The 24,113-nt window shown below is 40.8% G+C and overlaps 1 protein-coding gene across 2 annotated transcripts; it reads left to right on the top strand.

Moving 5' to 3' along the window:
• Nucleotides 1-2,105: 2,105 nt before the first annotated feature.
• Nucleotides 2,106-23,807, top strand: LOC128943021 (very-long-chain enoyl-CoA reductase-like). 2 transcript variants are annotated; one of them, XM_054285785.1, is made up of 14 exons: nucleotides 2,106-2,132; nucleotides 7,550-7,666; nucleotides 11,409-11,459; nucleotides 11,968-12,019; nucleotides 12,345-12,389; nucleotides 13,677-13,780; nucleotides 15,847-15,962; nucleotides 16,073-16,178; nucleotides 20,294-20,366; nucleotides 20,458-20,501; nucleotides 21,879-21,936; nucleotides 22,449-22,537; nucleotides 23,535-23,580; nucleotides 23,680-23,807. In XM_054285785.1, the coding sequence occupies exons 1-14, from the start codon at nucleotides 2,106-2,108 to the stop codon at nucleotides 23,805-23,807; spliced, it is 1,056 nt and encodes a 351-aa protein (XP_054141760.1). The 2 variants fall into 2 exon arrangements, with proteins under 2 accessions (XP_054141760.1, XP_054141761.1); XM_054285786.1 differs by lacking the exon at nucleotides 7,550-7,666.
• Nucleotides 23,808-24,113: the final 306 nt, after the last annotated feature.

Raw genomic sequence — 24,113 nt, 5'->3', positions numbered from 1 at the left:
GCCGAGCCGGCCGTGACTCAGCACCGGCACCGGGGCGAGGGGCGGCGCGGGGACAATGGGCAGCGGGGCGGGCCCGGCGCGGGAGCGGCACGGAGCGGAGCGCGCCCCGCCTCGCGCTGCCTCACGGCGCGAGGCCGCGGGCAGGCGCCCCCTGGCGGCGGCCGGGCCTCAGCGCGCCGGGCGGAGCCTCCGGGGGGCGGGCAGAGGGCGGGCCCGGGCTCCGGGGGGCGGGCCCGGGCAGAGGGCGGGGTCATCGGGGGCGGGGCCGGGCTTGAGGGGCGTCGCGCCGCGGCAGGGCCGGGTCCGTGTGTCGGTCCCTGGTCCGTGTGTCGGTCCGGCCCCGAGGGCCAGCGGCCGCGGGAGCCCGACCCGGCATCGCCCCCAACGGAGTAGCCAAGGCACACGTGGCGCTGCCCGGTAGTAGCGGCCCGGGTTTGGTAACACTCCCCGAGCCGCGGCCGCGCCGGGCTGTGGCTGCTGTGCAGGCTCAGTAAAGAGATGAGCCGTCTGAATTGTGCTCATGACGCGTTCCAGGAACAGGTAGTCACTGACAGACACCGAGCTAAAAGGCCCAGAAGAAGCATCCAAATGCTTGCCCCTTCTGGCTGTGTTTGCACTTGGGTGAAACAGTGTCAGGGCAGCAGTCCAGTTTTACACCAGCTGGTTCCAGTGAAGACACACTGGGTAAATCCTGAAGGGTTATGGTTCGGGAGTATTTTCTTTTTTGAGATGAGGAGACTTCTGGAACACCACACTCTGACCAAAATCCTTCTGTACTGGAGAGTTGAGGGGGGTGGCTTTTTTCTTCTGTAACTCATGTTAAACGGAACAGTGAGCCACAAATTCTAATTTTGCAGTCAGCTTGGGAATTTGAACTGTGTTTCTAATAGATTTTTCTTCCTCAAGCTGTATTGTGCTAGTAGAGGGAACCAATTTGCATAACTTCTGTCAGTCTGAAGCACTGCCTGATCGCTTTCTGGTACAGAAGGTTAGTTTAAATGTTCTTTATATTTGTGATCTGATTAATTTTTCATGTTGGGAAATGTTTTCATGATTCTGTATGGTTACAGAGCATGTGGAAATTAAATGTACTGAAAGAAATGCCAGCCTATTTGGAGAAGCAATAATTTTGTTTCTGTTTTTTTCAGCATAAAAATCCAGAATGTCTAACCTGGCCCAAATGTTAATTCTCCAGTCTCAGGGTTAGCTTGTGAAGCAGTGTATGTTTCTGTATTTGCCCATATTTACACTAATAATGAATAATGTCCTGTTAGGGCTCTCTGATCAGCTTTTTGGCTTTCCAGCAGAGGCCTTTTCTTTTGGTGAAATTTATTATTTGATATTTCAGTAGCTTTGATGGTTATAGATCTGTGCAAGAAGGTTAAACTTGGAGATAGGTTTTCAAACAGTATATAGCATAAATCTTTCTGTCTAATAGAACTTTATGACGGTGAAAAAGCAATATTCCTTTGTAGCCTGGTAGATTTTGTTGATATTTAATTACCATAGCTCTTAAAGAAAAGATATCACGTAATGAAGACTGGGTGGAGGAAAAACAGTATCAGCTCTGTACTGCTTTATGCCACGTATGTAATCCTCAGCAGTGGCAGGAACACATCGCAGGAGAAGGGATCTCAGTACAGTTCTGTTTCAGTCCAATCACTCCTGAAACATCAGGTAAACTATCAAAAAAAAGAAAGGAGAATGTCTTCTAGCTCATGATCAGTTGCATTTTTCAAGTTATCTCATTAAGATACTTCAGCTCTTTAAAAAGAAAAATATTTCCCGCAGTAATTCTCAAAGACAAATAAATCACCCTTCTGAATGAGATGTCACTCCCGGCGGCCGGTGCCTATTGTTCTTCTCCCGCAGTTTTTGAACCCCGGGAGCTGCAGAACTTGGCGGTCCCGCACTGCTGCGGCTGCCCGGGGCAGCGCCGCGGACTCGGCAGGCAGCGCTGCCAGCAGCCGCCCACCGGCACGGCCGGGCAGCGGCCCCGGCCCGGGCGGGGCGGGGGGTCCGGGCGCCGCCTGATTGGCCGCAGCGCGGGGCCCCGCGGAAGGTGCCGCGGGCGGCGGCGGGGGCGGCGCGGCGGTGCCCGCAGAATGGGCGGCAGAGCCGGCTTCTTCGAGGTGGGTGCGGGCGGCGCCGGGGGCGGGGGGCGGCCGAGGCGAGGCGAGCCCGGGCCAGGTCCCGCAGCATCCTGCCGCCGATGGACGGGGCTGCCCGGGATCCCGGCGGGCTCCTTTCTCTTCCCCCTCCATCTGCATTGAAGCGCCGGGGAGCCGGAGCCAGCCGCTCCCGACTCTGCCGAGGGAAGTGACCGCCGCCGTAGCCGGGCAGAGGGGCCCGGAGGGGCACGCTGCTCCCCGGGGTTTCACTGGGGCGAGGCAGCAAAAGCGGCTGCAGCCCGCCCCGTCCTCTCCTTCCCCGGGCACGTTCCCCTCGCCGTTCCCGATCCCCGCGTCCCCGGTGTTCCCGGAGAGCGGGGCGGGGGGAATCCCCGGGCTTCCCGGCGGTGCGCGGAGGCGCCGGATCAATGGCTCTGGGCTTCTCGCGGGTCCTGCCTAGGGCAGCACCGCGGGCAGCCTGCGCTGGCTCTGGCAGCGCGTCCCAGCCCTACGGAGAGAGCGAGAGCGAGGAATGTTCTCGGCACCTTCTGTCCCCAACTTCTCGGAAAACCCCGTGGCCAGCCGCTGTGCCCCTCGCCGGCAGCCGTCCCGCGCAGCCTTCCGGCCCGGTGCAGGCGTGGCCGCGGGCGGCTCGGCTGGGCGCAGGGAACCGGCGGGCCAGTTGGTGCCCTGGCCGAGAGGACGGCGGATACGGGCAAGAGCCCTCTGCTAGCACGGAGCGCTCGTCTTGAGCGGGGAATGAAAAACAGCCGGGCGGAGTTTAGTACAGTCAGCTAGCTCCTTGTGCTCACAGAAAGCGCAGAGTAACGTGCACCTGGGGAGCTTCAAGGGTAACATCTCATCCACTTACATAAACAGCCACACCGACTCTTTGCTAGAATTAGCTAGGCTGGCTAATACAAAAAATCTAAAGAGCGGCTTGTATTACAAAAACAGGTATGTACAAGCTAAATTACAGCAATCCTGAATGTGTTTCTGCAGGCTTATACTTGGGTTTCTCAATCACAACTTACCTAAAAAAAATGCACAGGGAGGAATGTTCCTCCTCCCGTGCAAATTACAAATCAGTTGTTGTTATAACACTAATAGAATCCAAAGTCATCTGAAAATCATCTACCCCTTTAGTAACTCACCATGACCTAAAAGTTCAGGTTTTAATTTTCAAAGATATAAAAATGATCCAGACATCACAATTCAGCAAAATAAACTGCCTATAGCTATTTTGGGTGTGAGGTAGGCACCCGCTTTTTCCTCAGCAGTGCTGACTTCCCAGGATTGTTTTAGGAAAAACAACCAAGCTTTTACTGCCTCATGGATTTCTAACAGTGAGGTAGAACTCAAACTGTTGTGAGATCCAAATGCAGGAGCAAGCACATGTGTAATACCCTTCTGACTGCCCTTAGTCACTTCAGGTTTGCTCTTCTGCCTAGACTTATTTGAACTCCTGAAGAGCACTAGTTACTAGAAGACCTCAAAAGCACGGATATCATTATTGTTACCTGATTTTGCAGATGGGGAAACACACAAAAGTTGAATGACCTGCTCAGTCTTGCTAGGCAGGACAATAGCAGGAGATCCAGGTCTTTGGAGTCCTAAATCAAGATCTCGTGTTTAAGCAACACCAAAGCAAACTCAGCATGATTCATGAATTTACATGTCAGCCTTGTACGTCTTAGTCCTTTTCTTTTTATAGCAGATAATGGGTGGAAAGAGATTTGCCCAGCTCATCCCGTGTGTGAGCTGTCTCAGGGGCAGGATGTGGACAAAGACTGCCTAAGTAGCACCACCAATACAGTTCCCTATTGCTTTCTGCACTGTTCTCCCTGATTTGTTTTCTGTTACAAATTCATTGACTTTGAATCCTGAATTGCATTTCCCCACCACACATTCAAAGCTGAGCTATGTAAAGAGAGAAGGTGAGTATCCCACTTCTCTCAGTAGTTCCTGGGGAGGCCAGGCAGAATTTCTACTGTTGTTATAAACTTTAGGGTTCCCTCTTTGAGGAACTGTATAAATTTGTACTTTCCCCGAAGCATTTTTAAACCATTTACTCTTTACTGTTCTTCTATGGTTCTTCCTGATAAGAATCACAAATCACTTCACAATCACCAAACTGTCATCTTTACTTCAGATATTGGTTTGTTTCTACTTTCACCTCATTTTTTAATCACTAATAGTTCAGAAGAAGCTTCTCAAGGACAACTGTAAATAAATATGCATATACTTGAAAATACTGCACCTGATAATTTGAGGAGATTCAACTCCAGACTGAGAGATGTATGACAGAGACTTAGATTAATATTCTTTAGGAGTCTTAAATTCTCTAAGTTGCATAGAGAACAACTCTTCTGACCAATTTGAGGTTTGTTTCAGAGCTTATGATACTGTTTATCCTAACAGTGCCTCTTTTCCTCCTTTCCCTATGAGGGATGCCTATGTGATGTGCTCAGATATAAATGTCTCCAGTAGAGCTCTGAAGTTAGACTAATGAATTGTATTATTTCTTTTTACTTGACAGGTTTAGGTCTTCAAAAGCATTTCATGTAAAGAAAATAGTATGGTGTTCTGACTTCCAAGAGGAAAGATCCTTGAACAAATATATTCATACTGTAGAGAATTAGTATCACAAGAGCCACAGTTGTACTTTTTCTTCCTTAATTAGTTTGGATGGTAAGTGCCTTTTGTGAGCAGCAATACCCAAAAATGTTTTGGAATCTTCACTCCCTGATGATAGATTGAGCTGACATGTGCAGTGCAGTCTAAAAGCAATAATATACTGGCCCCCCTTGTTGGCATTTAAAGTTCCCTCCCTCTTCTGTCTGTGATGAAAACCCTCTGAATGTAAGGGGGTGGCGACTGCTGTCTGGCTGGCACGGCTGGGATGTCACAGCTCCTGTTACAAAGGCTGCTCCCTCTCAGAGCTATGCTGTCTAAAGCCTCAGCAAGTAAGAGCACTGAGAGCAAGTGCTAAAAGCAGAACTGCAGAACATTTCAAGATGCTGTATCTTCCAAGAATTGCCAGAAAGACAAGGCCACAGATCAGATATTTGAACAGTCATTTAAAGGGACAATTGAAAATTTCCCTGCTGTTTGAAGACATCTGCTCTGTTTTCACAAGTAACACTAAAGATTATTATCATAGAAAGCGATGAGATGACAGGGCAAACATTATCTCTTACTCTTTTAACACCACTTTTCCCCACACTTACCAACACTTCAACATTCAGTTGTACTGCTTTACTTAGAAGACAGCAATTTGTCTTTTTTCCTCTGTGAAGCTTGGAAGAGAAACTTAATTTTGTATAGGAGAAGATGATAGTAAAACATTCATTGGTAGGAAGTACCTGGAGCTACTCAGAATTTGAAGGCTACATTTGAAATTATAAGTCTTATATTAGGAAAAAAATGGGCTTCTTTGAAGTGTATTTAGAAAAAAACCAAACCACCAGTTTTGTAAGTTCACCTGTCTGTATAAGCTCTCTAAAATTCCCAGGGTTTCCAATCTTTCTGCGCTATCAAAAGGCAGCAGACCCATCCTTGATGCTGCTAGGTAAAAAAACAAAGAAAAAAACCCTCTTCAGTTTCTTCAATTCCATGTCAAAAGTATACACTGTATGTACATTTTGGCATCCCTACAGCAAATTATGCACAATGAGTAGTAATGAAACTAGAAATACTGAAGTTTGATAATGCAAACACAGTGCTTATACAAAGATATGATTGTGATTTCACAAAGAATTTGTGTAACTCTTCTACCTGAATATTGCCATTGTAGAAAACAACCATAAACTAAAGGCAGTGAATATTCTCTTGCACAAGGAAAAGGCTGTGCAGTGGTGTTGGAAAACCTGGATGTCTACTTAGTGTTGAGTCAAAGCTGGCTCAGGTTCTCAGATGGAGGCACTCCAATGTGCTTCATAGTGACAGTGATACTCAGTGAATGATGTGACTTTTCAGTATGCCTGGGAAATTGGCAACATGCAGCTCTGTGTTAGCCAGCCTAAGTAAATATGCACTGAGTCAGTATTAACTGGTGGAGGTTCCTTTTCATCTTGTGTATCCTGCAAGATCTCATAGTAGTAAAAGCTGAAAAGTTCTCATAGATTTTCAAGAGCCAGAATTCACTGTAAAGGCCTTAATGACTTTTCCTTTCTTGAAAAATAAATCAGCCTCCCACCCCAAGTGAATAGACCTTCCTTTTCCTTCCTGACTGTTCTTATGCTGACTCATTTTATCTCTGCCAATTATGAATCCATGTCTTTCTGAAGGGTGAGCATTTGTAGATCTATCATCCCTAGGCCCAGGTCCACAAAGCAACTTGGGTTTTGCAATGCGTTTGGGTAGGCACCCAGCTCCAAGGTTAGATAGGACAATTTGGTCAGAGTATCCAAGTTTACTTCAACTCTTATCTCTTTACTGTGTGGTATCCCAGAAGGCATCTGCTGTAGAGAAATACTGAACAGAATTACAATGGAAGGGAGCAGTGATAAAAGGAGCCCAGAGAGACAGAAATTCAGGCTTTCTCTTTGGTAGGAGACAGCCCTTTTCACTGAATTCCTCTCCTGCCTGTGGTCTGCCTGTGGGAGAAATGGGGAATGGCAAAAGACATTCCAAAGCAATTTTCCCACTTCCAGGCAGTGTGTCTAACTATTACATGTAAAGCATGAAGAACTAGATCATCTCCTTTGCTGACAGTTTAGTTTCATTCAGAAAGAATCTAAATGCTGTGCATTGTGCTGACCTTGGGATAAAGATGCTTACTGGATCAATATCCTTGGGGATTTAGATGAGAGCATGTCTAACGAGCAAATCAGAAACAGGTGGAAGAAATAAAAATGCAGTATGAGTGTCAGCACAGGTCAAACACTGGCTTGCAGAAGAGCAGAACGTAGGAAGCTGAGGAGTAAATACCTAGAGTATCTCTTGTGAACCTTTTAGACATCTAAATTCTACAAAAGTGAAAATTCATTTTAGAAAACCCTTTGAGTATGAGCATCACTGTATGTCTTTATACACAGTGAAATAATGCAATAAGATTCTAATCTTGTGAAATATGAGCCATTGCTTCAGAGGTAAGGATTTGTTTAGTTGGACTGCTTAGAGAATAAGGCTCAGCACTCCACAGGTAAGATGATGAAATTTTGCTTTGTGAACATTTGCTTAGTTCTGGTTTGGGAACTTCTCCCATAGCATGTGGCTAAGCTGTGAGACTCCCTGCCTCAGGACTGTTTACACAGGTTTAAAAGGCAAATGCATAAACTAGTTGAAGAAAGAAATCCATGAAAAATTATTAAATACATAGGCAGCACTTCTGGTGCAGGAGAATCAAAATCACTGTGTCTTCCCTTTCCCTCAGTCACTACATTCTTGCCCTGTTTTATTGCTTCTTCTGAGTCACCTGCTGCTGGCTGTTTCAGAAAGCAATTCTAGATGGATCCTTAGACCCATCCTCTGCTGCAGTTTGTACCTTTTGGTGCAAGAGAAGCTTCAGACTGAGAGTCAGTTGTAAAGCAGCAGCACAAACAGAATTTTCAGTGTAAGTACACTTACAGCAATCTCCCTTTGGCTTAACTCTTGACTTGAAGAAAACTTCTTGATATGCCCTAATGTGACATCACACTAAGGCATGCTTACTCCCTTCAGGAACAGCACAATCTACCAGAAAAGTCAAAGGAGATAGAGAAAATTAATAATTCTATAGGAAAAATGTTTAGAAATATTCAGTTTGCCACAGTTAGGACTGTGGCAACCACTAGATTGGTTTTTAAAATTCAAATAAACTGATTTATGTCAGCATTCTGACAGTTTAGGGAGAATTCATTCTGCTCATTGCTCTTTCTCAGACTGGTTGGGTCCTATACTGTGAAATAAACTTTTTTTTTTAACCGAGTAATTTCAAAAGAAATCAATACAATATATGCTTATGTCAGTGCTTATAAAGTCTCACTCAAGTTTACTCAATCTGCTGATTACAAATGGTTTCAAATTAAACTTCTAAGATGCACAGACAGGATAAATGTGTCAGTATTGCCGTAATAGTTATCACGTTATTTTTGAAGATCTGTTGATCCTTTAGCACTTTAGCTATGGCTTTAAACTGCAGGAATTCAAGTGAACTATATTTTTGTAATCCTATTACAGAGACACTACATCTTAAAAACTCTTTTTAAACACTTTGCTCAGCTGTTTTTCCCTTATGAATACTTTTATTTTACCTTTTTATTTTCTGAATAAAAATTTAACAGCTGAATATACTTTTCTCTACTTATATTGTGTATTGATTATTCTTTACCCTCAATCTGTTCTAAACATTAATAATCAGGATTTTTTCTTTTACTAATGACACTATTGATCTTTAATCCTTATGCAATTGAAGAAATTTGTCTTCTAATCAAAGATATATATTTGTAGTCACTTACAAAAGAGTTTTTAAGGTCTTACACAAATCTGCCTATTGATTAAGTTCTACTCTAAGTAGTCTCACAGAAGCTATAGTTTAAATTTTAATCTTTAAAAATTCACCAAATAAATGGACTGTAAGTCTTACTGCACTAATGCAGGCCAACAGTTGATGTCCTATTGTGCTAAATGCTTTGAAAACACAATGAAATTGAAATTCTCTGAGCCAAACAATTTATGTTTAAAAGAGATGCTACCCATCAGTAAGTGTTCCAAGAACAGATTGCCGGGTGTCTGAAAACTGTTGCCAACCAATGCATTAACTGCCTTGGTGCTGTGCCTCAAGGCTGGAAACATTGTGTTCAGTGCTAGGGTGCTTCATGGGATTGGCCAGCATGTTCAGGAACTACGTTTCTTGCTTTGGATCAGGCTTTTCTGTTCCTTCTGCAGGGAACACCTGCACTGGGGGATGTTCTGATAAATCTGAGAGGTGTAATAGAGGAAACAGTCACCTTGCTTTCACTCTGTTGCTGCACAATTTGCTGTGGACTGAAGTGGAATCTAAAGCTGTGTTCTGGCATCCATCTTTCTGAAAAGGAAAAGAATGTTTGATATTTGCTTAGATCTTGAAAGTAATTGAAAGTAAATTAAATGTTTGAAGTGGGGGGAAAAAAAAAAAAAAAAGGAACATTGAGCAGTTTAGGTTGCAGGAGCCTTGTGGAAATCGTGAAAACCTGCTCAAAGCAGATACAGCCAGATCAAATGGCATTGGGTCTTGTCCAGTCCAGCTTTAACTGTCTCCAAGAATGGAGATTCCACATCCTCTCTAAGCAACTTCTCATATTTTGCCTAGCTCATGGTGAAAAAATTTCTTGTGTCTGGATTTTCTCCTATTTTATCCAGACACATTCCCTCTCACCATTATCTCTGTGCACTTCCAAGAAGAGTCTGGATCCATCATCTCTATAGACTTCCTTTAGCTATTTGCATGGACCAGTATAGGCAGGTATGACAGTTTGGCATTTGAAAGAATTGTGCTGGAACAGAACTAAATAACAGTGGAATCAAGCTTTATTTGTTTGCTTTACACACTGATTCTACAGAGATTTCTGTACAGCCACTCCCATGAAAACCACAGAGCTAAAGAAAAACTCTGTAACTTTCAGTCTGGTCTTGTGCCTAGCAAGAATAACCAGGCTAAAATACCATAAGTGGTAGAAAGATATTTAAACCACTGTAATTGACCTGGAGAATATCTCTCAAATACAACCACTGGAGGCCATAAATTAAAACTGCGCCTGGGGGATTCTGATAAAATATATATATATATATATATATATATATATATATATATATATATATATATTTGGGTTGGGTATGGAATGGGAAGGACATTACTAAAAGTGTAGGGACTGCTGCAGTCTGCAGGGTATTCATTGACAAAAGAGCTTTGAGATACACCAGAGGTTTCAATAGTCCTTATAGCAACTTGGCATCAGAAGGGAAAAAAAGTGGTGTACAGCCCCCTCTCTGCCCCGTACTTGTTCTGTGGACTGCAAGTGTCAGAATAATGTATTTCAAGAATAGTCTTCTGGGAAAGGAATCCATTTCATTTGCTTTCCCATGGAGATTTCACACAAACAGATATTAAAACTGTAAATATGTGTTATTTTAAATATAAAAAAATCAAGGGAAAACATATGCCAACAATCCATCAGATACTTGTTAGGTATCACAAAGGAGGAACAGTACTTATCTCTCTTAGTGTCCTGGTCAGAGCTTACAGTGCACAGGCAGAAACCACCATGGCATTACTGTTCCTTGTGGAGATCAGATTTGATAGGTGGGACTGGAGCTCAAGTGCTCCATTGCTGGGGCAGAAAAGAACCCTTTAGGACAAGTGAAACAAGGAAATAAGATACTCCAACCAAGTGATCTCTTCAAAGCAACCCTCTGAGAAAGATACTGGACTGTGACTCCTATTTTTAGTGAGGAATCATATTTAAAGTCTAATATTAATCCATTCTCTTGGCCAGTTAATACCAAACATAATTAATTCTAGATGTTTATATAAAAACCCCAACAACTGCAATGTGGTTTAGGGAGTTGCTGCAACTGGGCTTTGCAATGTCTGGGGACTTTTCTGCTTGGCTATTGATCAAATCATAACATTTTGCCAAACTGCCATTCGATCATGGAAATAAACTGCTCTTTTCAGAGCTGTAGCTAAACCTCTGCTTGGAATATGAAATGCTATTATGTAATTATAAAACAAATGATTGAAGAGGCAAGAGTGACACTGACTATGCCTATAACAAATGTTTAAGTGTTTGTGAAGCCCAGGTATTTAGCTGCATTTGTTCATTATGTCCACCAATATTTTCCACTCTCCTGACAATTAAAATATTTTTGAAATAATACACAATAATCTTCAAGCTTTATGTACTCAGAATATTTGCTTATATGCATATATATACATTTAATTTTTTTCTCAAGCTCTTTCTAATTTTATGAATCATAAAAGTACTGTTCCTTAGTGATTCCTGTGAAACTTCTCTACCCCTTACTTCTTCCACTTGTTCTAGCATAAGAAAATACCCAAGATCACCTTTTTTGATCAAACACCTAGCTACTTCTGCTACTGAATATATCCAAGAAGACAATTCATTTGGCTTTTTTTTTTCCAAGTTGAGTGCTTTTGGAAACTGGTGATTGAAACTGTCTCTTGAGAACATCAAGAAGGTTTTGAACTCAATTCATAGATCAGAGAAAAACGGTGTCCCACTCTGAGTCACAGGAAATTGTGAATTTGGGAACCAGCTGAGTTTACACATTATTTAGCCAATAATGATTAATTATCATTTTGTGTCCTCTCAGGTGGAAATCCTTGATTGGGAGACAAAGAAACAGCTATGCTTCCTAGATAAGGTAAAACAAAAATCTGCTTAAAAGACTAGGTGACTTTTTAAGAAATTATTAACTTTTCTGAAGTAAATATGGTGTTTATGAAGAGTATTTAATCTTCTGGTAGCCTTTCCTTGGCCACTTGCAATGATTATGCAAGCTTCATACTGACAACAGTGTATTTCAACCCTTTTCCAGAAGGAGCTTTTGGACAAAAAGGACAACTTCAGTTGTCCTTTCCTAAGTTGCTTTACTAAGAGGGTGCCTGTTGTTTGGTACTCAGAAACCATCAAATTGTCACTGCTGTAATAGTAACTCTTGATCACTGCTAGAGAAGCTGCCTCTGAAACAGGTGTCAAAAATTGTCCTGCCTTTTTCCTGTCAGTTCTTTGAATCCTTCATGCCAAGGCTAGGCACCAGTACAAAATAGCTACATTGTCTAAGTCACATTTCTATTTGGCCTAATAGTCTTGCACCTAGTAGTTGTCATTCAAAACATGCATCTTATATTTACAATATTTTTGTTGCCTAGGTGGAACCAAATGCTACAATTAGAGAGATCAGATTGATGTTCCATAAAATATGTGAGTATAACTTCTGCAGCAGCTCACATCAGAATATCCAGTACATAAATAGGAAAAAAATTAAATAATTGAAACATAATGTACGCACACATATTGCTGATAACCTGCACATGAATGTGATCACAGCGAGATTTCAGCAAAATTATTTTATCCTATCCTGATACAGCTTTGTATTTTTTTCTGCTGCATAATTATCACCTATATTAGTGTTGAATAAATATTTAAAAAAACCTTTAAACAAAGCTCATCTTGTATTGCGTTCATTATAGTAGTGGGTGATCTAAACTGAACATTGTGTATCACACAACTCTGTATTGTTTTACAGATCCTCGGTGGTACCCAGCAAGGCAGTCAATAAAACTTGATCCAAGTAAGTACTTGTGAGGTCTGCAGTAACTGAACTGAGCGGGGCCCGGGCAGGAAAGGTGTGCTTAAGGGTGTTGGCTCTTAAGAATCTGTTTCCAGCTATGTTAATTAGCGCTGTGAAAGCTGAAGAGAATCCAGAACAAATATAATTCTTTTGAAGGAAACATAGTTACACCCTGGTGCTTGGTAATTACCTCAGGAGTTTGCACATTGTTCCAATGCACTTTCTAACTACTGAGCACTGTTGCTCTCCAGAGAGGCAGCACAGGATCTAGATATTCACTGCCCTTAGCTGCAGTCAGATGATCTCCATGATGATGCTCAGCTGGAGCACCAAAAAGGGCTGTGAGTTTGAGCTATCAATTCACATAATCCTCTGTTCTCAGGCAGGAATTACAGTTCTTTTGAGGGAAGCTAATGCAGAACACATTGCTGTGGACATAGCAATTGCTGACAAAGCTGATGACAGCTGGCTGACTTCATTAATACACTTGTAGGTATTGCTACTAGAAGCCTCTTACATGGCCTGTGTCCACAGAAGTCTAATTGCCAAACTGTGTTAATTCATCTTAGCTAAAATATAACACTTTCTTCCTTTGCTTTCATTAAGGATAAGTTTAAATAATCCCTTAAAAGTATGCTGGTGAAGATTTGCTCATTATGTAAAATCTATCCATGGAAAACAGATGTATCTTGTTTCCTTCTTTGAAGGTCTCCCTTGTCAGATTCTTCTATGAATTTAAATAGTTAGACTTGCCATGAGAAAATGCTGGCCTTTGGAGGTTCTTCCAAATCTAGGCATTGAAAGCTCAAGTGCAGTGGAATCACCTCATAGCTGGTTGTTTGGGAAAAGAAAGGCAGTGAAAATTTCTATAGGAGAGTTTTCCAAACACAGCTTATCCTATCTTCTGTTTGTCTGATGATGAGCAATGAGAAAAGCAGAAGAGAGAGAGAGGTGCAGCTGACTAGGAGGTCAGGGAACTGCCATAAAGGGCATCGCCCCATCAACAAATCCTGCTGTTGGCAGTGATGAAGAAAGTCTACTAGACTGGACAGGCACATAGGATTGGGAATTCTTTTAACTGTTTTGGTGTGAATAGGGGACCCAGGCTTATATGTGATTACAGGGATAAATAAAAATTAAGTGTAAATATTCTTGGTCTGTTTAATGAGACTCCAATAAACCCACATCACATCAAGGTGTCTCATAGATAAAGCACCATATAAAGCTAGTATGCTTCCAAAGTGGACTTGAATGTCACTAAGATGTAATTACTTCTTTCCTTCTCAGAAGGAAAGGCTCTGAGGGATGAAGAAATCCTGCAGCACCTCCCTGTTGGCACAACTGCTACCTTATACTTTAAAGATTTAGGGCCACAGATAGGATGGACTACGGTGAGCTCTGCTTCAAGTCTGAGCCATTTCAATGGCTAGTTTTCCACAGTTAATCCTTACATCACTTTTTGTTTCTCTCCAATATTTCTGCATGATGTCTGTTCTGATAGTGGATGCAGGCAATGAATCCTCATTGCTTCAGTTCATTTAATCAGGGAAAGCGGTAACAGATTGAATGCCTATTCCGTTCTCTGGGAGAGCAGCAGTGGAAAACCTGCTGCAGGGAGGCTGGCTCTGCAGAACTAAAATGCAGATTGTCAAATAGATGTCTACTGCAAAATCATTATGAACTAGGTATGCAAATGCCTTTGGCAGTCTGCTCCACCAGACCTGTGTAACTCCTGACAAAATTAGGGTTATACTCCATTGAGTTTGTCCTACAAAGAGGCATGGGAGCAACTTCACATGTCAGTACCTGAAGTGACTTCAGCAAGAAAATGCATAAAATTAAGATTAGTTGCTGTCTGCATGTGACTGTGTCCCAGGATGCCAGTGACAGGCCAATGATGGCTGATAATTTCTGCAATATTAGCAGCAATCCACAGACCTTGCATATTTACTGTCTTAGCTCAAATGCAAATTTTATCACAACTCACTTGGCAGGCAACACAGCACTGCTGTTTATGCAGTGAGGTGACCAATGACCCTTCTAGCTCTCTAGAAGGTCCTTGCTGCACAGTATTACACTAGTTCCAATAAACAGCACGATGTCAAGGGAAAAGTACCTCATAATTTAAAGACATATTTACCATTTATTAGCTATGAGATATTAATAAAACCCTGTGTTGATTACAAATAGCAAAGACAATGTTAATAGGAGGTAAAATTTAAAAAGTCAAGTATGTTTTGCAAGACTGAGTCTTCACATCTTTACTTTGGATGCAATGCTGATAAATCAAGCAGCTATTACTCAATTCAAAAACCCAGGAAGACAGACAAAGGCTTCTAATGGCAGTGTAGATTTCAAGACACACATGCATTAATATCCACCAAAATATCACAGGGCAGAGTAACCCCAGGCTACCATTTCGTAATCTTTTGCTCTCCCTACCCTTCAAGCTACTTCATTCAAATATAAACTAACAAATAGTTTAGTATTATCAAATCAAAAAGATGAGCTTCTCATCTACAAGCAAACCTGATCTTCACCAGAGAAAATGCTGATCATAACAGAAGTCAGTAACTCAACTTTTCTGAGTATCAAAACAACTCTAAACACATTAGAGAACTGGGATTGTTTGGTTTTCTTTTTTGTTTGCTTTCTTTAGTTGTTGGGTTTTTGTTTGTTTGCTTGTGACAGAAGTACAATCAATTTCCCTTCTTTCTCTGTATGTGAGGTATGGACCTACTTTCCTCACTTATAGATGGGTGGAAAATTCAGCTGTTAATATTTGGTCCAAAGTTAACTTCAATTTAAAATGATATTCCTAAGAAATACACACCTATCTGAACGAATTCAAGTTAGAGAAATAGCTTCTCTGGTTTCCTCTCTTTTTTTCCCCTTTCTTTTTATTTTCCTTCTAGTATTCCAATTAAAGCTTGTTTGAACATATAATGAAATCATTGTTTCCCAGGACAACTGCTGTGCTAACTGTTCACACAGATGGGGTCACTGTGAATACTTACAAGCTGTGTTTCGAGTTTAAACAAAATTCATTCAGTAGAAGCAAAACTCCTATTTCTCAAGACAAATTCTTCACCAAATTTCATTTTAAACCAAAATAAAGCAACAGCTTTTGAGTGCAAGAGAAGGGTGAGAGCTGCATAAATGTAACATGCATGCATATTTGTCATGATCTCTGGGCTGCCATTGTTATCTTTTCATACCCATACTGTGTCTGCTGCACTGGCAATGGCTGTTTGAATGCAACTGAGGCAAATAATTGCAAAATATTTAAGTGCATGGCTACCAGTTTCATAGCCAAACCTTCTACTACCTCCCTGCCTCTCTTAATGCCATCCTGGACATGTGGAGGTGTTTATCCCACTGCATTAGTTGTCACAAAGAGACCAAAGCAAAACCATCATCTAATTCAGCTGTCTAATGATTTTCTCTCTTTTTGCAGGTATTTTTGATAGAATATACAGGTCCATTGTTCATCTATTTTGTGTTTTATTTCCGCATGAATTTTGTCTATGGACTGGATGAGAGGTTTACATCAAGTCCACACCCAGTAGTTAAGTAAGTCTGTTTGCAGGCTTGAGCAGTATTTCTTGTAGTCTTATTCCAAATGTCTTGCCACACACGGCTTTTTTAAGCACTCTTAAATGCTTTTGTCTTGCTGTTTCTAGCTTGGCATGTATCTGCCATTCTTTCCACTACATCAAAAGGTTGATTGAAACAGTATTTGTTCATCGATTCTCCCGTGGGACTATGCCACTGAGGAATATTGTGAAGGTAAATTGTGCCAGAGTCTATCCACAGCTGCCCTTATAAATCCAGCCTAGCCAGCCTATGCTCTGCCTCTGCACCAGAGACATTTTGTGTGGCTTTTGTAGCAATGCACAGCATATCTCACCCATAAAGCTGCCCCAACTTCTTTCAGAAGATTTCCTAATGTCACTATTGTATAACCCATATGCTGTCATACTGTTACTAATATTATAGAAGTCTCATTACTTTTTAGAATTTTAAACCTTCAGTATACCCTTCCTTTTCACTCAGCGGGATCCTTGGGTGTGAATATTTTAGTAACAAGTTAACTTTAAAGGTAGTACAGGCAGGCACAATGGTGAGAGAGCTGCTTTCTTTAAAAAAAAAATCTATTTTTGTAACAGTCATTTTATATCTGCTTTGCCCCTAAAATTCTCTTTGTTGTTAAGGAACTGTTAATTTACCTTGGATCCAGAGCAAAGCAGCTCAGTTGTTCTGCATTTTCTTCTCCACAGGAGCATTCCCTGATGTCACCAGTGCTGCTGTGGCACAGGGCAGCTCTTGGGGTGCAGAATCTGTTCCCTGGGTGTCTGAGAAGTAGTACAGTGACTGCATGGTTATGCATAATTATTTTATAAATGTTTGTAAAAGAGAACACACCAGTAATCAAAAGTACAACTTACTCTAAGGAAGACAAGAGATTATCAACTGGAAAAGCATTTGGGATTTAGGCAGTTCCTTGCAATTTGCACTATGGCACTGATACTTGTAGCAGCTGAAGCTCTACCTTGTGGCCAACTCCTTACAGCTGTCCAGTGGCTCTGGTCCTTTGGGTGATAGCTTTCAGGAAAGGAGGGTCTGTAGTGGGGCAGTGACCCTCCAAAAGAATCCTCCCTCAAAATTTATTGGGCTTCCTGCAGCAAGAGTTGTTAAAAGGTTCACAGATCTCATTCTTGACACAACAGATCTTGCAGATCTCCTGTTCTTGACACAACAGTAGCTGTTTAGCAGTGCTTGGGTTTCACTTGCTTTTATAATTTCATTGGCCTTGGTGGTGTTACTCCAAAATTCTGCCAGTGTGAAAAACATCACATCTTTTTTTCCCATTTTTCCATCACATAGAAGTGGTAGACAAGGCTTCTTACTTTCAGGGTTTGATCACATACACAGCAGATATAGATAGCTTCTTTCCTAAGCGCAGTGGAATGCTATGGGGTACAGGAGATACTTCAGCCTCAATAAGCAGAAATCTGAGATGGGAATTGATGAGAGATGGGATTTTCATCCCTTTTTCCCAAATGGAACTAGGAATAAATTACTCCCTACAGTGCAGCAGCCTCCCCAAAAGCAGAGCATACTAACATAGTGTAATTTTTTCTAAGATGTGATTTTTCTAGGCATTGCAAAGGTAGAATACCTGATTTATCTGGACCTAGTAAACAACTCCTTAGGATGAATAAAATAGGCATTAATACAAAAATAGTGTGGTGATAAAGAACTAATTGAAAGAAAGATAATTATGGCTGTGCCAAAAAAGGATCAGTCAGACCTTTAATAATAGGGAAGTACCAGAAGAATTCCTCAAAGATTAGTCTCATGATTGGTCTTATATGGTCTTTCTTTACCCATGAACATTTTTGTGAGTAAAAGGAAGGGATATCATCACTTTGTAGAAAAACATCTGGAGGAAAGAGAACATTAGATCTAAATAAATATTATTTAAAGTATTTAAATAGTTTTTATTTAGACAATATAAGAAGACAAACAGAAGGGTACATGCTGGTCATGAGTAAACATAGGCAGGATATTAAGAACTATGGATTGTCAGTTGCAGTGGAGAAGATGAAAGTCTTAACTGTAAGTTTGGAAACTTAGGAATAATTTATTTCTGGGATCCCTGCAATATCTGAACTTGACCTGCAGCATTATAAGAGACTGTTGTAAAGCTTTATTATTCAGGATTCACAGAAACTCTTTCTTTTCTCCAAGTGGGTTTATGAAGTCTGCATGTTCCTATTTGAACCTCACTGGAGGCGTTTGTATGAGAAATATGGATTCAATGGCAGCTGGACATTTACCAGTATTACTGTAAAGGTCCTTAGCAGTGGTAGACCCCACTCATCTTGAAGTTTCTTTTCTTATAAGCGAGGAATAGTCTTGCAGCAAATCATGTTCTTTGGGTGATTAGCACTTGTTCAGTTCAATTAGAACATGTATTGTTGGGGACTGAGCCATGATAATTCATTTTTTTAATTCTACTTCACTGAAATCCATTGCCATATGTTCCATCCTGTGCCAAGCCTTGAAGCTAGGAGAAGGTTTTCTTGAACATGCCATTCCAAGATTACAAGAAACTGTTTCCATCTAAGTTTGTACAGCAGTCAGTAATTTGTGTCTGTTGAAGAAGCTAATTTTAGGGAGGAAACAGTAGTTTATGGATAAGACACTACCTATACTGTTCCTCACTGGAATCATTCTCTTGGTTCTGCTGCATTTCCTGGGGGCAAAGGAAGTCATCACAGGGAAGCTATTTTTTCTGCTCATTCATCCCACCTAATTTGTAATTACTTGTTAATAATTTGCTCTTTTACATCAGTTATCTCTTACACAGTCTCATTACAAGGACATACTAAGTGCTTGTATTACATCACACCCAAAAGGGTATCCATTTTGTCTGAGGTCTTGGCACTGCCGTGGTTCAATTAACCCTGAGAAAAAAATGGAAATGCAACTGAATGTTTGATACAGCTGCTTGCAGCAGATGAGGGGGCACCAGCATTTTCAGAAAAATGCACCATCAGACACTGCAGTCAGCTAGTGCAGGTTGGAGATGCTGAGGTAATCACTTTTCCAGGGTATTATTGCTAGAAATGCAGTTCTGGTATATACAGGGGGAAAAGACTGCAAAATTCAAAGCAAAACAAAAAAAGTTAAACTAGGCAGGAGAGCCTTGGATGGGATTTTTGCCTGCATGAGCAGGAAAGGAAGTGGTGAAGGAGAAAGCAGAAACACCTAGGAATGTCTAAGGTATAGGAACCTATTTGGAAGGCCAAGAAAAAGAAAGACCAGGAAGACTAAGAGGATCAGAGTTTTGCTTAAAATTGAAAATAGGATGCAAGGAAAGATAAGGCAAAGAAAAGAAAGATAAAGAGCTCAGTTGTGGTCTTGCTGAAGTCCAGGTGATGAACAAACATACCCAAATACATCAAAAACTGAGGGACTAGGTTGGGTAAAAGAAGACTAAACTGATGAGAGGCAAATGTTTGAATTGTTGAGGGTTAAAGTCTAGAGGTCAGAGCACAGAGCAAAGAAGAGGAAGGGCTCAAGAAAAGGCCTCCCTCCCACCTACAAATATATAAGGAGGGAGAAAATAGCATGTCACCAAGACACCAAAGCAGCAATGACTGTCAGAAAAAACCCCACAGGAGGCAGGGCCAAGGAGGCCAAATAAGAGGTAAAGGTTGTCATTGTAAGTCATTTTTTTCATGGATGAAGCCTATGAACAAGCACTGAGATTGGTGAGGAATGCGGCAGTACAGCCATTAGTGACAGCTCATTATCAGTTTAGAGAGTGGAAACTGCACGGCAGAAACACAAGGACAGCAGCAAAAGGGACTAACTAGAGAAATCACAGTGAAAATGTAGAGGAAAGCATCAGGCAGGAAAAGTTAAAGCATAGGAAAGAAAGAAACTGATGGGGTGAAGGAAAAGAGTACAGGAGATTGAGCAGTGCAAAATAATAAGTACAGCAGAGAGGACAGTGCCCAAATCTGGTCTTACAGTCTCAGGGGTCAGCAAAACAAGTTTCTCTTTAACATGCAGTCTGTATGCTCTTCAACTTTGCCCAATGGCTTGCCAGACAAGATAATTTTGTTTTCAGTCATATGATCATACTTTCTAAAACTGTTTATAAATTTAAGAGCTCCAAGATATTTTAGAGGAAATCTAAACTCTATTAGTACCATTTCCTTTCTTATTTCCTGTTACCTGCTCCCACCTACCACACTTAGTACTGCCATTTTTTGTTGTATTATCAGCAAGTTGAAGGATTGTCCTGATCCATTGTTATCAATAGTCCTTGCAGCAAATAGTGGCCTAAAAGACTGTACTAAAACAAAGAAAAATTGCTTATTTTTCAGAACTGCTTATATTACTGGGGATTTGCAGCTTGGCTTGCATATTACATCAATCATCCTCTTTACACTCCTCCTTGTAAGTAGCAAAACAGCCCTCAATGATTTAAATATTTATGTACGTACTTCCTGTACTAGTACTAATGACATGCAAACTCTTTTTTTAATAGCTTATGGGAAAAAACAGATAAATTTTGCTGTGATCATGTTTCTGGTAGGTTTCTTGCTTTTTCTATAAAATGCTAAAATATCTTGCCTTGATTCTTTTGTCATATAAGTGGAGGACTGAATAGGATAAACAGATACTTAGGACTAGAACATTTGGGACATACTGCTAAAGCTAACCACTTGCATGCAAAACAGACAAATCTGTTGGTTTTTAATATGATTTTGTACAAAGGAATATTTTGATTCAATGTCCATTCCAAGAATAGGATATTGATCTGTTGGGATGATCTCTCATAATCTTTAAAAGTTTGTGACCTTGTGTTTAAAAGCCAGTGAGTTTGTTTTGTGAACTGTTTATTGAGCGTTAAAAATCACAACAGATCATAAATCTCAGGGAACTGGCCAGAGAACTAAGAGAGTATGTTGCTGATAATTTCCAGTGATAAAATTTCATTTTGCTGAGCTTCAAAACCTGTTTATAGCTTTCTTTATGATTCAAAATTCTTCAGTCACTGTTCATTCTCACAATTCCTAGGAACACTTCATACATGCAGAAGCAAAGTCAGTGTAGCCAATAAGATGGACCTCCATCCAAAGGCTTTTCCTATGTATGTGTAACTTGTTCAGAACATCAGCTACTCACTTGCTTTGACAAATTAATCATCAGTGACTGCAGGATCCCAAAGCAGCTTCCCAAGATGAAAATTCTGTGAGGTCATAATCTATTCACATTTTATTGAGAAACTCCATAACAGAAAGCACAGAGCTGGGAATAAACTCAGGAGCTCTGACCACTAGTCATTTGCTAATAGTTATGCATTGCAGACACTGGAAAGTGTCCATAATCATATAAATGGGTCATTTCAATACACTCTCTTCATAATTGATTGGGGCAGCATGCTTTAAATCCAGTGAAGGAAGCTGGGTCAGTTATATTTCATGACTCATATCAATTATACTCTAGAGAAGAAAACTTACTTAGAGACCAAACTGTATCCTCCTTGGAATTTGAATAATTTTTGAGAAACCAAGACTATGCAAATAAGTTTTTTGATGTTTTTAAAGGCATAAGAATAATCAAAAAAATAAAGCAAGTATCCCCCAAGTTCACTTCTATCCCCTGTGCTTTATTTAGATTTCAAGGGGATTGTGTAAGTAATAAACTTGATACTTTGGACATGGAGTCCACAGTTTCTTAAAAATATCATAAAGATATAACAGAATATAATATGGACTCATATTTGAATGGAGATGTTTCATCCTTCTGTCAGTAGTCTTAGTTAAGGATATTTATTGTGTTAATAATAGATTATTTTCCTTTTCTTAAATATTTTAAAGAACCCCAGGAAATAACAGGAATAAAAGGAAGAAAAAGAAATAGAAGGGAAGAACATTTTTAACTCTGTCATACTTTTTCTTGCAGCTGTGTGAAGCTGGAAATTTTTCCATTCATGTTGCACTCAGTGACCTCCGGAGAAATGGTAAAAACTGCGTCATCATTTTCAGTTTTGTGCAGCCATTCAGTACTTCTTCAGTTGCTCTGCTTCAGGAAAGACCTGATGCTGGGGGATGTTGATACTGTCAGCTGACTGCTGTAGGAGCACAGGTTGCTCAGCACTGTAAAGATTGGATTCTAAGGGAAATCAAACAGTGCAAGGACTCTGACATCAGACTGTTGAACAGCATTTCTTAACTTACTGCAATCTTTACTGTTTGGCCTGGGTTGTGTTGGGAGCAGTTACATTGGTTATACTGCCAGTGCAAAAGGAAACAATGCTGCTACAAACCATGTTTTGGTGAGCAAGGGAAAGTTCCCTCACAGGTATTCCACTCCCCACTCCTCTTGTGAGTCCAGAGGACATCCTCTCTTCCCATATCCTGTTTATCCCTCTGACAGTCATGAGACACAGAAGTAGGCAGAGCTGGGTTGTCTTTACAGAAAACAATATATTTAGGAATATGAATATTTTGTGATTTGTTTTCTAATCTATAGGATCCAAAACCTGTAAGATCCCATATCCAACAAAGAATCCTTTCACATGGCTGTTTTTCTTTGTATCTTGCCCAAACTATACATACGAGGTATGTATTTTCAAATAACATGTTCAGATTTTACTGTCGCTGAAAACATTTTTGTTTCTTTTAGAATGTTTTACATGGAAGAAACCTCTGAAACCGTTCAGCTCAGTACATTTCCCCTCCTTCCCTAAACCCCATGAAATCAGGTTGTGTACAAGAATTTGTCTGCTCTTCCTCCCCTCCCTTGGGTCAGTACTGATGTGACTAACCTTACACAGACAGCCCTGATCCTGGGTCAGTGCTTCTAGGGGGCTGCTAGACAAGACATGCACTGTAAAGCAGGACAAATTCTGCAGCCAGGAACAGGGAGATTGTCACTGAACATGTGTTGCAATGAGAGATGGAGGTGTCTGGTGGATTTATAATGTAAGAGCCTAGAAATATCACTGCAGGCAGGAAGATAGTGGTCAGACAAATATAAGATACTGTGATAGAGAAAATGAGCCAAAGTCGTCTTCCCCATTTTAAGTTATGCAATCACTTGTGTTGGTGGTGACTGCTTTAGAAACTTGAATCAGTTTATCATTTCATATTCCTTAATAAGGAGCTAACTCCTGACTGAGTTCAAAAGCAGATCAAGTCAGTGCAACTCAGTGTAACATTCATTCTTGCACAGAAGGACAGTGTCAGGTTTGAAGTTCAGTAGAGATCAACAGATGTTATTGAGAACAGCACTGGGCCTTGGACTATAGAAAGTTGCCATTGCTAAGAGTGATGCAGGTCTGATGAATACAAATTAGGCAGCGAAACAGGAAGGACACTGTTTTAATGCTTTAAAGTTTGTCATTGTAATAGCTGTGGAAGCAAATGTGAAGGGTTTTTTTTTGTGATAATAAGGCACTGTTCACCTTTTTAACTAAAGGTCATTAACAATAGAAATTGATCTGGCTGACCTTGATTTTTTTATTTACTTATACTAGGACAAGGTTATTTTGATCAATAGAGACATAAATGCAAATGCTGTCACCAGAAATATTTTCAATTTCCTTGGCCAAAACAGGTGGGGACCTGGATCAGTTTCACTATCATGACTCAGTGTGTTCCAGGTGAGTAATGTTTTGGTACTTCAACGTGAAGTGATGTCAGCAGCAAGAGCATGTTTTTAATCTGATAATGAAATAAGTATTTTTTCCCCTTCCATCCAGTGGGACTGTTCACCTTGCTTTGCTTCATTCAGATGACAGTCTGGGCAAAGGATAAACACTGCACCTACTTAAGAGAATTCAAGGATTATCCAAGTCATAGAATGCCAATTATTCCCTTTTTGTTGTAAGAAAAGAAGGCTCAATTTGAATATTGCACAGAACTTCAAGAAGAAAACCTCATAAATATCCTGCCAAATAAATGAATTAATTAAAAGGATTTTGGTGCATGTTGAATCTCCACTGCTAAGGGAAATTGTATGCACTTGAAAGCTACACTTCCTTACCTTCAAGAATTCTCAACTCAGAAGCACCTTAAAAGATAAGGCTTCATTGCACAGTTGCAAAGAAAAAGTCCCTGCAGCTCACTGTAACCTGTACAAGTCTGTTTAGATTGATGGATTAGAGATCCTGAGAAGTCTGTGCTGAAAAGCAGC

This window comes from Melozone crissalis, unplaced genomic scaffold (assembly GCF_028551555.1).
Source record: "Melozone crissalis strain CALT ecotype California unplaced genomic scaffold, PUWL_Pcris_2 ptg000045l_1, whole genome shotgun sequence".
NCBI lineage: Eukaryota > Metazoa > Chordata > Aves > Passeriformes > Passerellidae > Melozone > Melozone crissalis.
Note: the sequence above shows the minus strand (reverse complement) of the source record. Positions and strands in the feature narration are given on the sequence as shown.